General features: G+C 31.6%; 1 protein-coding gene across 1 annotated transcript in view; it reads left to right on the top strand.

Annotated features, from left to right (window-relative positions):
- Positions 1–14,808, top strand: part of LOC133201010 (uncharacterized) — a 28,837-nt gene continuing 14,029 nt past the window's right edge. Inside the window, exon 1 of the mRNA XM_061336813.1 lies at positions 1–85. Coding sequence (XP_061192797.1) covers positions 1–85 — 85 coding nt within the window. The remainder of the gene's footprint in view (positions 86–14,808) is intronic.

Raw genomic sequence — 14,808 nt, 5'->3', positions numbered from 1 at the left:
ATGGATAAGCATGATTTGCTGAAGACAATCACACCCCCAGACTCTGCAACAGCTGACCAAAGCTTTACATTTAGAGTGGGAGAGTGTAGGCCAAAAAAAATTAATCAATAGCTTCTCAGGCACCGCCGCATCAGATCAAACACCAGGGTTTGAAATTAACAGTCACCCACTCGCAATTTGCGACTGATGTTCCATGTGGGCGACTTAAAATTACATTCAAGTTGCGCACATGGCGATTTGAAAATTTATGATAATAAATATTTGTTTTTCAATTTTATATGATATTGAATGATCATATCAATCTTCATAAACAGAAGAGTTCCACTTCAAATTTAGATAAGTCGTACATAATGTTACAACGGATAGAAATGAAACACGAAGCACATGATAAAAAAAAATGAAAAATGGGGTTGTTGTTTTTATATTCAGTAGAAGGTGTGATAATCTGTGGGCGAATAAATTTTGATGTGGGCCCCTGAGAATTGCAAGATTCAGTAGCCCACATGGCTATCAAGGATTACAAGTTAGTTTATAACCCTCAACACTGTCGCATTGATCAATTTTATTGATATATTGAAAAGAGCAATAACTCAATTTTCTATTTTTCCAAGTTGAAAAAGAAAATTGAGTTATTCCCCTTTTCGTAAATGCTAATAGATAGACCTTTTTATTAGATAAACAATATATTTCTTATTAATACAGTATTTTATGAATTAGCTTTGTTTGGAAAAACATTATTTAAAGTTGAATACATATTATAATTAATGTAAGAGAACCAAAAAGGTGAGAATCAGTTGATATCATCATTTTGTTGAACAACTGACAATAAAAAAAGGTATAACACCTGCTTCAAAAAAAAAAAAAAAAAAGAACCTGCCTGCCACATTGAATTTTGAAATTATTGGCCTGAGAAACTATTAATTAATTTTTTATGGCCATACCTATACAGTTTTTAATACACTCATTTGCTTCCATTAGGTGCCGTTTTAGGCTATTATCCTTTGTTACTGAGTGTGGGGGGGGGGGGGGGGGGGGCATAACAGATAATGATCTTTAATGACCTTGAACTCTCTCTGATTTTTAAATTCTTGAGTAGTTATGGCATTTAGATATTTTTAACCACATTTCTGTATTATCAATACATCATTTTACTTAATAATATTTATGTTCAATTTGTCACTAAAATTCTACTATGTGTTTCTTTTTTTGAAGAGTATATATCTCGAGTTAGGGGATGTGCGCAGAAAATCTTGCACTGTAAATTGCACAATATTTGCATTAAGGGATCTGTAGCATTATGGTCAAAGACTAATATATAGAACCATAATGCTAGTTTAATTTGCAGCTACAATAATGATTACTCTTTATAGGTAAATGTTGACTAGGTTGACATATTTTGTATCTCAGATAAAGCTACAATATTAACATATAAAAGTTTCACATATGAAATAATTGTCTTTTTTGTGTGTGTGTCAATTTGCTCACCAATTTGAATTTATTTAAGGATAGTTACGATCATACATTCTTTGGTGAATAAAAATAATTTGTATATCCAGCATTCATCTATCAAAGATTAGGGATGTACGATTTATCAGTATATATCAAAATGTTTTTTTACTGTTTGATATGTAATGTGATATAAAGATGAAAATTATAATTTTCCGAAAGTATAAAAAACATTAGGAAAACAACTGCAACCTAAAATTCAGATCTGTTTTAAACTTAATAAAAGGCCAACACTCTTTAAAAAATATTTGGTCCATTCAATGCTTAAATGTAACAACTAATTTGGCATATATATGTTTCATTGGAATTCATAGTACAGGTCATTTTATATCTCCGCCCTGCATTGAAACCATTGCATTCATCTAAATTGAGTGTTATATTTTATCAAGAAGAATGTCAGGATTTCAAAATCTTTGATTGCTAGCATATATATAGAGAATAATACATGGCAAAATCTGTATCACACCCCATATCAACCCGAGACTCCAATATCAGCCCGAGGGCCGAAGGCCAGAGGGCTGATATTGGTCGAGGGTTGATATGGGGTGTGATACAGATTTTGTCATGTATTGTTGTTTTTATTATATATTTGAAAATAGTTTCTAAAAATCTTATATAAACTTGTAAATTAATTACCATTTTTTAAATAATCGAATGTGTTCTGTTGTTGAATTTCCGTTTCTCATTTTTTTTTCCAAAGGCAATGCATTCAGCGATAAGAAATGAAATAATTATAAATTGAACAAATAATTATTTTGAATAGCATAAGATATCTGATGAAGTAAAATTACAATTTAAATAAACTTCATTAACAAATAGAAAAAGATCCGAGATACTCCAAATGAAAAAATACAGAAATGTTCCGGAAAGGTGTAATAAAGGGTGTGATAAAGGGTGAATTAAAGGGTGCTGATACAGGGTGTGTAATACAGGGCGCGTGCCTGTGTTCATATCAGGGATGCAAAAATCCTGTATTATGTAACAAATATATAATAAATATATATATATATAACCAAGCCTGAGGTTAATTAACACCTCTCCTTTCCCTTCCAAAAGAAAATAGGTTTAAAGTGCCATTGTATTCTATAATAACACAAATTTGGAAAAATCTATCAAATAATTTTACATCATTTTAGAATTATTTAACCCTGTCTTCTTAAGACCCCCTCCCCCCCCCCCCCCCCAACACACACAAACATTTCTATCCCCAACTATGTTTTAATCATGTTTTGAAACCCGTCGCACATTAATAATACATGTAAATAAACCCAAGTTTTTAAACAATAAATCGCCCGCCTAATTCAAATGCCAATGAATTTTATAAATTCAACTCAACAATATATAAAATATATATACACCTAAGTCTATGAGAATGAAAGATCTAAAATTCTAAATGTATATGTATTTACAGCTATAATACGATTGCTAAATATACCGAATGAATACTTTTTAAAATTTAACATACCACATGATGACATTTGTAAGATATTCCCCTATTCCTTTTCTTTGCCTTACAAGAATGCCGCCGGGTTTTCAAAACGCGATACACCTAATTAAACTTAAATTCTGTTGACCTATATAGATCACATGGAAGTAGTTTGTAACAAGGATCCCCTGCATCAGCCCTGGCCATGGCATCCCGCCGTGTCACTCGATTAACGCTTGATAAACACATTATCGAAGGGAAACTTAAATTCCCATAGCACAAATAAATGACTCCACTAAATTATTTTTTCAGGAACTTTGTCAAACAAATAATTTTTTTTAGATTTTTTTTTACTCTCCTTGTTAGATATAAATTTTTTTACAATGGTATAAGAAATAAATATGAAAACACTTCTGTGTTTTTTATTTTATTATTTTTTATTTTATTTATTTATTTATTATTTGGGGGGTCTAAATATTTTTATCACAACTCAATTGCAAAATACTCAAAATCAATCATAACTCAAAAAACTTTAAAACTATTTATAAGAAAACAGAAGTTTTATAGATATACATGTAATGTCTTACACTAAATAATTAAACTTGACATGCTTGGTACATGTATTTCTGTAATGTTTTTTACAAAATTGTTTCGCAAACATTTTAAGACAATGTTGTATTCACGTTGTCTGGTAACATTTCTATTTCATGAAATTTATTATAAGTATTATACAAGATACAAGATATGAATTTTTTTAAATCATATTATTCAGTTTAAAGCTACATGATATTTTATCATTATAGAAATTAATGTTATATGCTAAATGTTTTCTGAAAACCTCCTTGCAACAGGAACAAAATGTTATGAAAAACATTTTTAAAATGATTGTTAAGAATGTTTTCTAATAAAGTCTTTACAACCAAAATAAAACGTTTGAAAAACATTTCATAAACGTTTTATTAAAAACGTTTTCAGATAACATCATTACAACGGGAATAAAATGTTATGAAAACGTTTTGTGCTGCCTGGGAAGGGCAACTAACTCGTAACCCCAAGATTTTACACTGCCATACCTTTTATCTCGTTCCAGCTGTGTCTTTCAAACGAGCAGTTTTGTACAAAGGTCAATGGGATTTGGAGAACCCTAATTAAAGAAATTACCTGCTATATGTCTATCTACATAACAATTAACATTCAATCTACTCTAATCTTGGCGCTCTCACGTGGGTAGATAAACCGGAATGCCGATCCCGATCTCTTTATTATTATGGAAAGATCCTGTAATGACGCTCATAGTAATAATAATTCATCCTGTTTCAGAATATTGATGGAAAGACATGCTCAATAAAAAAAAAAAAATAAAACGTTTTGCTCTTTTGAATATCGGAGAGTAAATGAACAGTTTGGAGAGGTAACCAAGATTTTTTTTCTTTTCTTTTTTAATTTTATTTTGTTGTAATGGATTCCATTTTGTTGGTTTCTGAAAATTCACAAGATAAAGTTATTATTTTCACCTTTAAATGACATTATTTTCTCAAAGCCGACAAACGGTCATTAATCTGTTAATTCTTCACTCTAGTCACTGGCGGATTAAAAGTGGGCGTGGGAGCATGCGACCCCTCGTAATATTTTCGAAGATCCCTCCTCTGTTTACAGAATTCCGTATTTCCTCTGCTCATAATTTGTATTGTTTAATTGGACTTTGGAGTATGCTGAAGTTACATCCGTTATCCTCACATTTCATTAGGTTATATGTTTTTTCCCCCAGTTCTCGTCTAGCTCTATGGTCTGCCAACTGTTGTACCTGTCGAGTTCTGCAACTAGTTGTAATCAATGTATATCAAAAAGCAGCTACATGTTATTAATTAATTAATTTATTTATTTATTTATTTATTTATTTATATGACAAATATTATACACAAGACTAAAATGATACATCATAATTTAAAACTTGTTTTTAAGACAGTTTCTTATCGTTTTATAAAAATACTGAAAATAATTTGTGTGACTGATTTTTTTTAACTTGCATTTGATATATTTGCAAAGCAAAATTAATTTTCTGACACAAATAATCTTGCTATACATATAGACGTTTGGTTAGTATTTCTTAAAACATTTGAAAATCCATTGATTTTTCCAAAAAAGAGAAATAATACATTGAAGTGCGAAGAGACGTCACATACAATGAAAGGGATGGGGTAGGGGTAGGGGGGTTAAAACCCAAGAAATATTTTTTGAAAAAATTGGCCTAATGCACGATTTAATCATGCGTTAATGAAGAGCAAATTTATGTCTGAATAAAACAAAAAATCAAATTTTAGGAAAAATTTTGCATAATTTGATAAGTTTTGATGAATGATACTAAAGTACATATATGTTTGCGTTATGTGTGTGGTGTAGGTGGTGGTGGTGGTGGGGGGGGGGGGGGTAAGAGTAATTAGACCTATGAAGGCTACTTATAAGGTCACATGTTACTCTTAAAATCTCTAAAATTCAGAAGCTTCTGCTGGTTTTGCTGCCCCCTTCACCCCATCAGGGCTTTGCCCTGGAACTACTGGGGCCTTAAGGCGACCCCGAGAACCCCCACTTCTTTTTTTTTTTATCTCCCCTTAAGTGCCTTAACATTAATTGCTGTATCCGCCCTTGCTGGCTCCAAGAGCCGGATTTATACTTGAATCTACTACACTTCAGAGAAAATTAAAACAATTTTACTGCATACTTCTATGTGCCAATTATTTTTACCCTTTTATATTACGCAAGGGACATTGATAAAGATGATATAAATCAACGCTACATGACGATGCTTGGATATTGTTTGACTGCAATGTGGCCCCTGCTGTTATACAGTTAGTTTAATTGATTGTATGCAGTTTAGAGTATTTCACTCATATCGAACAGATCAGTAGGAAGCAATTTCAGATGGGGGGGGGGGGAGCTTCAAGCAAACAGAGATTCCTTCACAAAGAAGAAAAAATCATCATAAAATTTTATTGCAGATCGAGGCACAACTATAAATTAACACTGATTTTCCATCTTATAGTGTAAATTAACACTGGTTTTTCTTTAGCTTGGTATATTCTGACAAAACGATTGTGAGCCCCCCCCCCCCCTCCCCGTTCCTACGGGTCCATGGATACGTTTAAGCTACTGAGTTATTAGATTTGCCAAATAAATATTTACGCTATTGTCGTTTACTGAAAATTTAAATACGTACAGGAATATATATATAGTCCTGTACTTACTTTAAATTTTCAAGTAAAAATCAGTCAACGACACTATGAATCGAAGTCATTTCAGGGTTTTTTTTTTCCACACAAAAATAATACCTGTGACAAAGGCCATCTGACTCAGAGAGTTTTCTTCAGAATATATATGTGTGATGTTAATACTAGAGTTCACTGGTTAAAATGTCATTAACTTGGTCGGACCCCACAGGAGTTGAACTCCTGACCTTCAACATCAGAGGACAACACTTCATCCATTACGCTGCTGTGGGTGATTGTTGGGAGGAAGGTTAAATCATTTAATTTCTCTATAATACCTACGCGCATTGATAAAGTTTTCCGTTCAAGTTTTCTTTGAAACACCGATCAGAGAAAAATAATAAAATTCATTCATTAATTTTTTAAAAAAGAGATGAAGAACAGATGATGCCAACAAAAAAATGGATGCCTGGATTGGTATATATTTTCTTGACCTATTTTGGTTGAAAATAATCCGAATATTAAATTTCTAAAACATTAAGAAATTGTAAACTTTCTTTGATGCTCAAAATTTAACTTTCTATAACCCTCCTTATTCATCTATACAATTTTTTGTCACTTTAAATCACATTACTGCGAAACTTTGAATGGAAAACTAGAATCTATGCGGTTAAACTTATTCATTTTACTTATACAGACATGACTTTAGTTGTTATTTTCAGGGTTTTTGATAAAACTTTGTTTGTAGCATCTGTCCTTAATTCCTATGTAGCGCTTCAGTTCCATAATTGAAAAAAAAATCTATGTGTGGTCACATACAATGTCAACTCTAGCCCTTGGGTCTTGAGTAGGTCAAATTACCTCTCTACTATAGATGGAAATCTGATCCCGACTCACGAGGTTCTTAGAAAAAATTATTTGATCAGATTCTGTGATTAATTAACTATCATTAATTATCTTTCCACTGGAAGGGGACACGATACTCATCTGAAATTAACGTAATTAAATTCCCTTTACTCTGGTAAACTTTACGTAAAAATTTTTTAAAAACAATTCAGCGGTTCTTTGGAAAAGAATTCGAAACTGTAATAAAAGAAGGACGAAAAATTAAAAATTAAAAAAAAAAAAAAAAAAAAAAAAAAAAAAAAAAAAAAAAAAAAAAAAAAAACGTTTATTAGAGAAGGAGGCTTTATCATTTGATGCTTTAAAAATAACAGACGCGATAATGAACGTATTGACAAAACTTTTAATCAATATAAAAAATAAAATATTTTCCAAAATTTTTTTTAATTTCCGGAAAATATTTTAATTCCTAAATAATAATTAAAAAGTAAAGTGATCAGAAAAACGAAACTTAAATCAAGATCTTGATCCATTCAAATTTGTGGGTTGAAGATGATCTCTCAGAAATTCTGAAAAAAAAAAAATAACATTTGCACATTATGTGTAAGTCATAATAACTCACAGAGTAAACATTCAGTTAACCCTTTGAGGTTTGAATGTATACGTCACATTGTCTTGTTATAACCCTTGATTGTTTAATATAGTTGTGTATTTGAAACAAATTGATGTTAACATATAACCGTAAGGCGCAAAGATTACTTCCTTGTCAAACACCATCGTCTTAATTAAATATATCTTATGAAATATGTTGTTCTTTTACGAGTGCTTGTGTAATAACATAACCTAAGGTTATAAAATGCAGCATGTGACGTAAAATTAGAGGTTAACGATACCATACAATTGTTTTTATCTATCTACATAGGTCTACACTGCGGAAGAAATTCTGTCATGTATAAAGGACCTGCAAGTTTGTAAATTATAAATTAGGACGGGTTTGTCAAGCGGTACCAAATGTCAAGGGGATCAAATTAACGGGTTCAACTGACGTTTTAATATCCATCTTTATCTTGTGATCATGCCTGACCCTGCACTAAGTGTGAAAAGTTAATGACCCTCTCTCTCTCTCTTTCCTACATAGATTGTCGGAAAAGAAGTTACTTCAATACTCCATTCAGTGGCGTAAATTCCATGTAAGCTGGTATGCCAAAGCATCCATATTATTATTTTCACCAAAAATAAATACATAAATTTATTAAAAAAAAAATTAAAACTGTTAGAAAATTCTTGGAAGAAAGATCATATAATTCCAGTAAGTGTTTCTTTATTCGAAGACAATTTGTAAATGCGTTATCTTCACACAACACATTCTGAGACTTAATCTGACACTCTTAAATATTGTCATTTTCTGTGGAGCTTACTGAGGCTCTCCCGTTTTAACCCACTGAAGAGGGGTGGGGTTTGGGGGCTTCATGGAGCTCTAACCCCTTGCAACCAGAAAAGCATCCACATTATTTTTGCCTAGCTACGCCACTGCCAGTAATTTAGTTAATAAAGCAGAAGCCTATAGATCTCGATGTGTGATAACCTATACATTTAATGCCACATGTATTTCGTGTACTATAACTGCGCATTGAAGTCAATGTTGGCACGAAAAAAAACCTTTCTAATAGCTAAATATATTTAGATAGCAGTTTAGGACTTTCCAGTAAATTCAGGAAATAAAAGTTTGTGTTGGTATATATGTACCTCCGCAAATCATCATTTTATTTTAATGCATAATGAAAACGGTCCGAACACTCTTTGCAGTATTATGCAGTTTGGTCATACCGGTTATATTAATCTTGTTCTACGCCGCAGCACGTATTTGTTTGAACCCAACCAAAAATACTATACTGTAGACTATAAATTATAATAGTGCGTCAGATTTGTAATTGTATGTTTTCATCATCGTAAATCATCCTTTCAATTTTTTTTAATTGCTGATAGACAATTACATTTTTTTTATTTTTACCCTATCATTTTAATTGAAACATAATAAATATTAATCATCAAAGTATCACAGTAAACCAAAGTATCAAAGTATATATATCATCGTAAAGTATCAAATTATCACAGTAACTCAAAGTACCACAGTTTTATGCCCCCCCCCCCCAAAAAAAAATCGTAGTAAATTAATCAAATTAAGAAAGTACATATTTCGTTCACCTATAACAATTTTTATGAGATCTCGATACCCTAACCCATTCATCACAAAGTTTATTGATTTTGTTATCGACAGGTTAATATCTGAGTGCGCATACCATACTAACATAATGATTTGACATTATTTCTTTCTCTCTATAACTATAAATACGTCTTCCAAACTATTTTGGCATCTGTGGATCACACATAGTACAAATAATATTCTCCTGTCTTGTAAAGGTCAACTTGATCTGTCCTAAAAGGAGTGCCACTCTCTGAAGTACGACAGCTTTCTAAATCTTCTAACAGTGACACATTGGGATGTACTATATAATAGCTTTCACATTTGATTTTTACCCCTATACTTTTAAACTGATTTCTAACATTGAAATATTGCCTTTAAACATGATGATGTCCTTTTAAAATGGAACACTGCCCCTGACATGGGCTCATTTGAAAATTACCCTTTACCATGCATATGGATACTGCCCTAGGGAACATTGCCCCTATCTTCAGTAGATTCCTTTATATTGAAATATTACAGAACATGGGTACTGGTCTTTTGCGTTGGAATATTGTCTCTAGAACTATGGATACATGATACTGATCTTTTAATTTAAGCAGTATAATTTTCTTTTCACATTATTTTTTATTTTAACTGACAAAAAAATTGTTTCAAAAATAGGAGACTGTCATCTTATAATGCCAAAAAGAGGAAAAAATCCATTCCAAAATGGCGTTGAAATTCAAACTCTTATGAGATACCCGGGGCACTCTAGCTGGAATACTACCAAAGGGGATCCATCCTATAGCAATACAATAAAGTCATTCAATCACCAAATGCAAGCCCTTATATAAGCAAGCGAAGAATTCAACAAAATGAGCATATTCTCTGCAACAGAAAACATCCAATTTAGGTATACTGTTGCAAAAGTATTTCATCATGTCTAAAAACTTCATGTACAGTTCATTGTTGCAAGACTATTTCAACATGCCACCTTTGCTATATTTTTCGATTTATATTTATCATGGTACAAATATAGACTTAAAAGCAACATAATTCTACATATATGTATCGTTTGTGTACTTTCTTAATTGACAAAACACATGCTACCAACAAGATCTTTTCAAACATTTTTTTTTTGGTTATCTTTTCTGACTCAAATAAAATGCTGACACTCTTCTCAAAGATATTCAAACCGATCCACATATTTATATACAAAGGCTGATGTCTTCCCTTTCTCTATTTATAGTCTGTCCTCTCTTGTATGACCTTGAACTTTAGGAATGGTCGGAAGTCAATGTAATGATGCACCTTTAAAATATTAGCAACATCTCTCTAAAGATCAAATAAATTTAGGATTATAAAGTTATTATAGCTTGCATGTGACTTTAAAATCTAATTGACCATAGATCTCGAAGTTATAATGTATGAACATAAATTTAGATCATCTCATACATTGATTTTGGATATTGAGAACAATATACGAGTATATATATATATATATCGGTTTTTCAACACATTTCAATCAAGGATACAAAAGTTTATAACTGTTTAAAACCTATTTCACCATCTAATTGCCCAGTGACCTTGAGCTATAAAATATGATCTTATGTCATTATCAATATACATTTACTTAGCTAAGAAGCACAATCATCCCTCAAATAAAGATTAAGCCTTTTCAAGGAACGCTTGAAAAATTAATATAAGGAAATACAAAAGTACAATAATAAAGAAATTGTAATATTTTCAGGATTAAAAGTATGATTCACAGAGAGTTTGAATAAGAGTTATAGCACACAATGTCGCAGAATACATTAAGACCTTCTCTGAATCGTATAATCATGATTAATGCTACTAATTAACTTTTTTTTTGATAAGAATTATCTTTACTGAAAGGGAGTATTCAATGTCTTGCTCTACAACTAAACAGGAAACATATTTCAGTCATTCTGTAAAATTTATTATGTACATTTTTGAGAATCTAAAAATAAAACGTATAATACATATATGGTATATTTGTTTGCAACCAATGTTATTTCTTTTTTCTAAAAGGATTCATCACTTACATTGTATAACGACATAAGATAAAAGATGTTTGAGAGAATAAATGTAAATGAAATCTATATAGAGAAGCATAAAGCCCAGGTCAAACATCCGCTTTCCTGACTACAATCTACAATCTCAATCTTCTTTTTTACATTACATGTATTTTATTTAATTCAATCATTACGCATAAATTGCAAAAGAACTTGGCAATCGTTTGTTTGTTTGTTTGTATGTTGTTTTAACGTCCCTCTTGAGAATTTTTCACTCATATGGAGACGCCACCACTTGCCGGTAGAGAGCTGCAAATTTTGTCCTATACTCGGCACTTACAGCCATTGAACAGTGAGGGGTCTTTTTCGTGCCAGCATCTACTCCGTCACGGGACCTCGGTTTATACGGTCTCATTCGAAGGACCGGTCTCCAGTGGGATTCGAATCCGCGACGTAAGGATCAAGTCCTAGAGCAGACGCTCTAACCACTGCGCCACGCGGGCGACACTTGGCAATCGTAAAAGTTCCAACACAAGACATCTTACGTTTGATATATCCATACCTATATAACAAAACCTTATCTAGCATCAGTCATATAGAAGGTAAGGGTAGCTGGGTTAAATGAAGAAATATATCATTTGCAGAGGATGAAGGATATATATACATGAGCACTTTGTATAAAACTTTAAAAATCTATCTTATTTTATTTATGTATTTACGTTTGGAAATTATCAAAAATTCTATTCTTAAGTCTACTGATTAAAAAACAACAAGAATTTCTAGTATTATAAGATTTGATTTTCATAGGAAGCATCCATCATCATATTAAGGTCAGTCAATCAATTGTTTGCCATAACTTTTTCTTTCTTTTTCAGTATTCATGATTTCATAGATTTGCCAATTTATTTTGTTTCACAGTTTTATAAAAGAAAAATCAGAGAGTCCCATCTACATTACTGTTGCCTAAAATGTCCCATCCCACAGGCTGCCCAAAAAAGAACCTGTCCCGTTATACTTTGCATTAGCCCCACCCTGGTTATTAACACTGTCTTGTTTCTTAGATATTGACATGTTACCGATTAGAGTTGAAACTATGCAATATGATGGAGAATCATTAGGTGATACATTGTGCTATTTATGTTTTGATAAATTGAAGACGAGTGCAACGTTTTTGCTAAATTGTCCAAAAATATTCAAATTTTAGAACAGATTCATTTACTAGTACTGGATATTTATGCCAAATTGTGAAAGTAGTATTTTCCTTCTATCAAATTTTCCTAGGCAAACCTCAAAATATTTACATTCATTATATTATGCACAGATAGTCTTTGATGTATAAAAAACGCTATGCATAATATTTGTAAATATATTTTTCATTTAGTTTTGTTAAAAGTGATATACAGGTCCGATGGGCAGTGTGGTTGAGTATTTAATTTGTTTTTCTGTTCCTCATTGTATCGCATAACATGTCACTATAATAAATTATTTGCTTACTTTACTTATCTATTTTACTTACATATTTACCAACTTTTCGGAACTTACTTACTTTACGTACTTTACAAACTTACTTACGTACTTATTGCTCAGTATTTGCCTGAGAAAAGATCAAATTCAAATTATAACTATGACTATCCAGGCCTTTTTATCTTCCGGATTCAACCGCAAGAACCGCAAATGACATATATTAGTTTTAAATATGCTTATAATATTACATGAGTGACATAAGATAAAAAAATATTAATCCGTAACTATTATTTTTTTAATACTTCAAAAAATACGTATATAAACTTATCAATATAATATTGAATTTCAAACAAATCATCACCAATGTGCACTAAGAACTACAATGTTGCTTATCATTATTATAGACATTCTAAATACCCCTACCGGACCCCGTTATAGTTGATGCAATATTCTACATTGTCACTAGTGGACAAATGATTGACAGGAACGGTCATTGAAGCGCGTGGAACTATAAATAAACCACTTGACCTCTGTTCCCTTTGCTCCATTCTGTGTTTGACCGTCTTTGGACAATCTGCCCGTTCGCTCGGGAGAGATTTTAGATTCACGGGACTGTAACAATGGCCAGTTTCTCGATAGGAATTCTAGCTGCCCTATGTCTACTCGGTAAGGCTTTAATTTGCTTTATATCTCCTCTTTATCTGTAAAACATTTGATGCAATAATTCTAGTAAAGACACTTTACCATTTGAAATAATTCCTAAATGAAGCTTCTCCCAAAAATTTTTTAGTATGACAAATGGATTCATGTTTTCTTAAGATACTTTTGCTAGCAAACTGATTCATAGTGTTTGAAGAGAATATTGAATGATGCTTGCTTCAAAATCTTTGATAGGAATCAAAATGATTGACCTAGAATTTAACAAAACATATCACTATTACCTCCTTTTTAGGTCATATAAGCAATATTCTTTGCATACAGGTTAATGGAATTAACCAATTGTTTTACGGACCTTTTTGAAAATCATTTATATCAGAGTAATCAGGCAGTGTTGAATGATTCATTGCACCAATATTTATGACTAACTGTCAGAAATGCATAAGTAAATGACTGCTTGTACGTATGATTCCAAGAGACCGATATTTAAGAGACTTTTATCGTGTTCCGTTATGTATCACTTTCCTTTCTTTTTTTGCAGCCCTTGTACAGAGTGGTGAGTACTCTTGTAAATAAGATTAAGCTGATAACATGAATTGAGCTAACCAAAGAATTGAACTTTGTAAATTGGATTGAGCTAGCAAACAAGATTTAGCTGATAAGCTGGATTGAGGGAATTAACTGGATTGATCTTACAAACAAAATGAGCTTTTAGCTTGATTGATCTTTGTAAACTGGAAGATTAAGCTGATAAGCTAGATGGATCAAACTTGCTGTATTGAAGTAACAAACAAGCTTGAGCTTTTTAAGCTGGATTGAGCTAACAAAAAGATTAAGCTAATAAGCTTATCGATGTCATTCGTTAAAATTGTAAACATTTTAAGTTCCTTCTCAAGTTGGTTTTTAACAGTTTTTTAAAGAATTTTTTTCTCAAGTTTGTTTTTAGATTTAAACATCCAAGAATTTGAAAACTTTTTCCTCAGCTCTTTATTCATTATACAATTTTGAACTCAAATTTATCAACTGCTTAATCATAGCTTCTCATATGCCCAATCCATGGCATTTCTTAAATTATAATCATCCAATGATTCATCAGCTCTATATCTACTTTTTTTTTTTTTATCAAAAAAGATGTGATTTACAATAGAATACACATTTCATTTTCACAAATATAATATACAGGGTATATCTCAGGTTTATTCAGGAATCTTTACTAGGTCTCAACTTTGCTTAAGTGAAGTTTCCAAAGATTTGTAACTTGACACATGAAAAAGATATTAACTTAGGTGTTCTAAAAAACAATGAGATGCAATTATTCCTCACTGAACACAAGATCGTGTTATGATTATCCAAAACTTGACCACAGACATTCAAATCACATGCAATGCCAGCAAAACATAGCACAGTCATGAGGGAAAAAAACCAAGTCAAAAGTCAAACGCCATAAAGAACATGCATTTATGTGCCTTTTCTCTTCGGAGACGATGA

Source organism: Saccostrea echinata, unplaced genomic scaffold, assembly GCF_033153115.1.
Source record: "Saccostrea echinata isolate AGI-Se365-2 ecotype Australia unplaced genomic scaffold, CSIRO_AGI_Sech_v1 ptg000042l, whole genome shotgun sequence".
Classification (NCBI taxonomy): Eukaryota; Metazoa; Mollusca; class Bivalvia; order Ostreida; family Ostreidae; genus Saccostrea; species Saccostrea echinata.
Note: the sequence above shows the minus strand (reverse complement) of the source record. Positions and strands in the feature narration are given on the sequence as shown.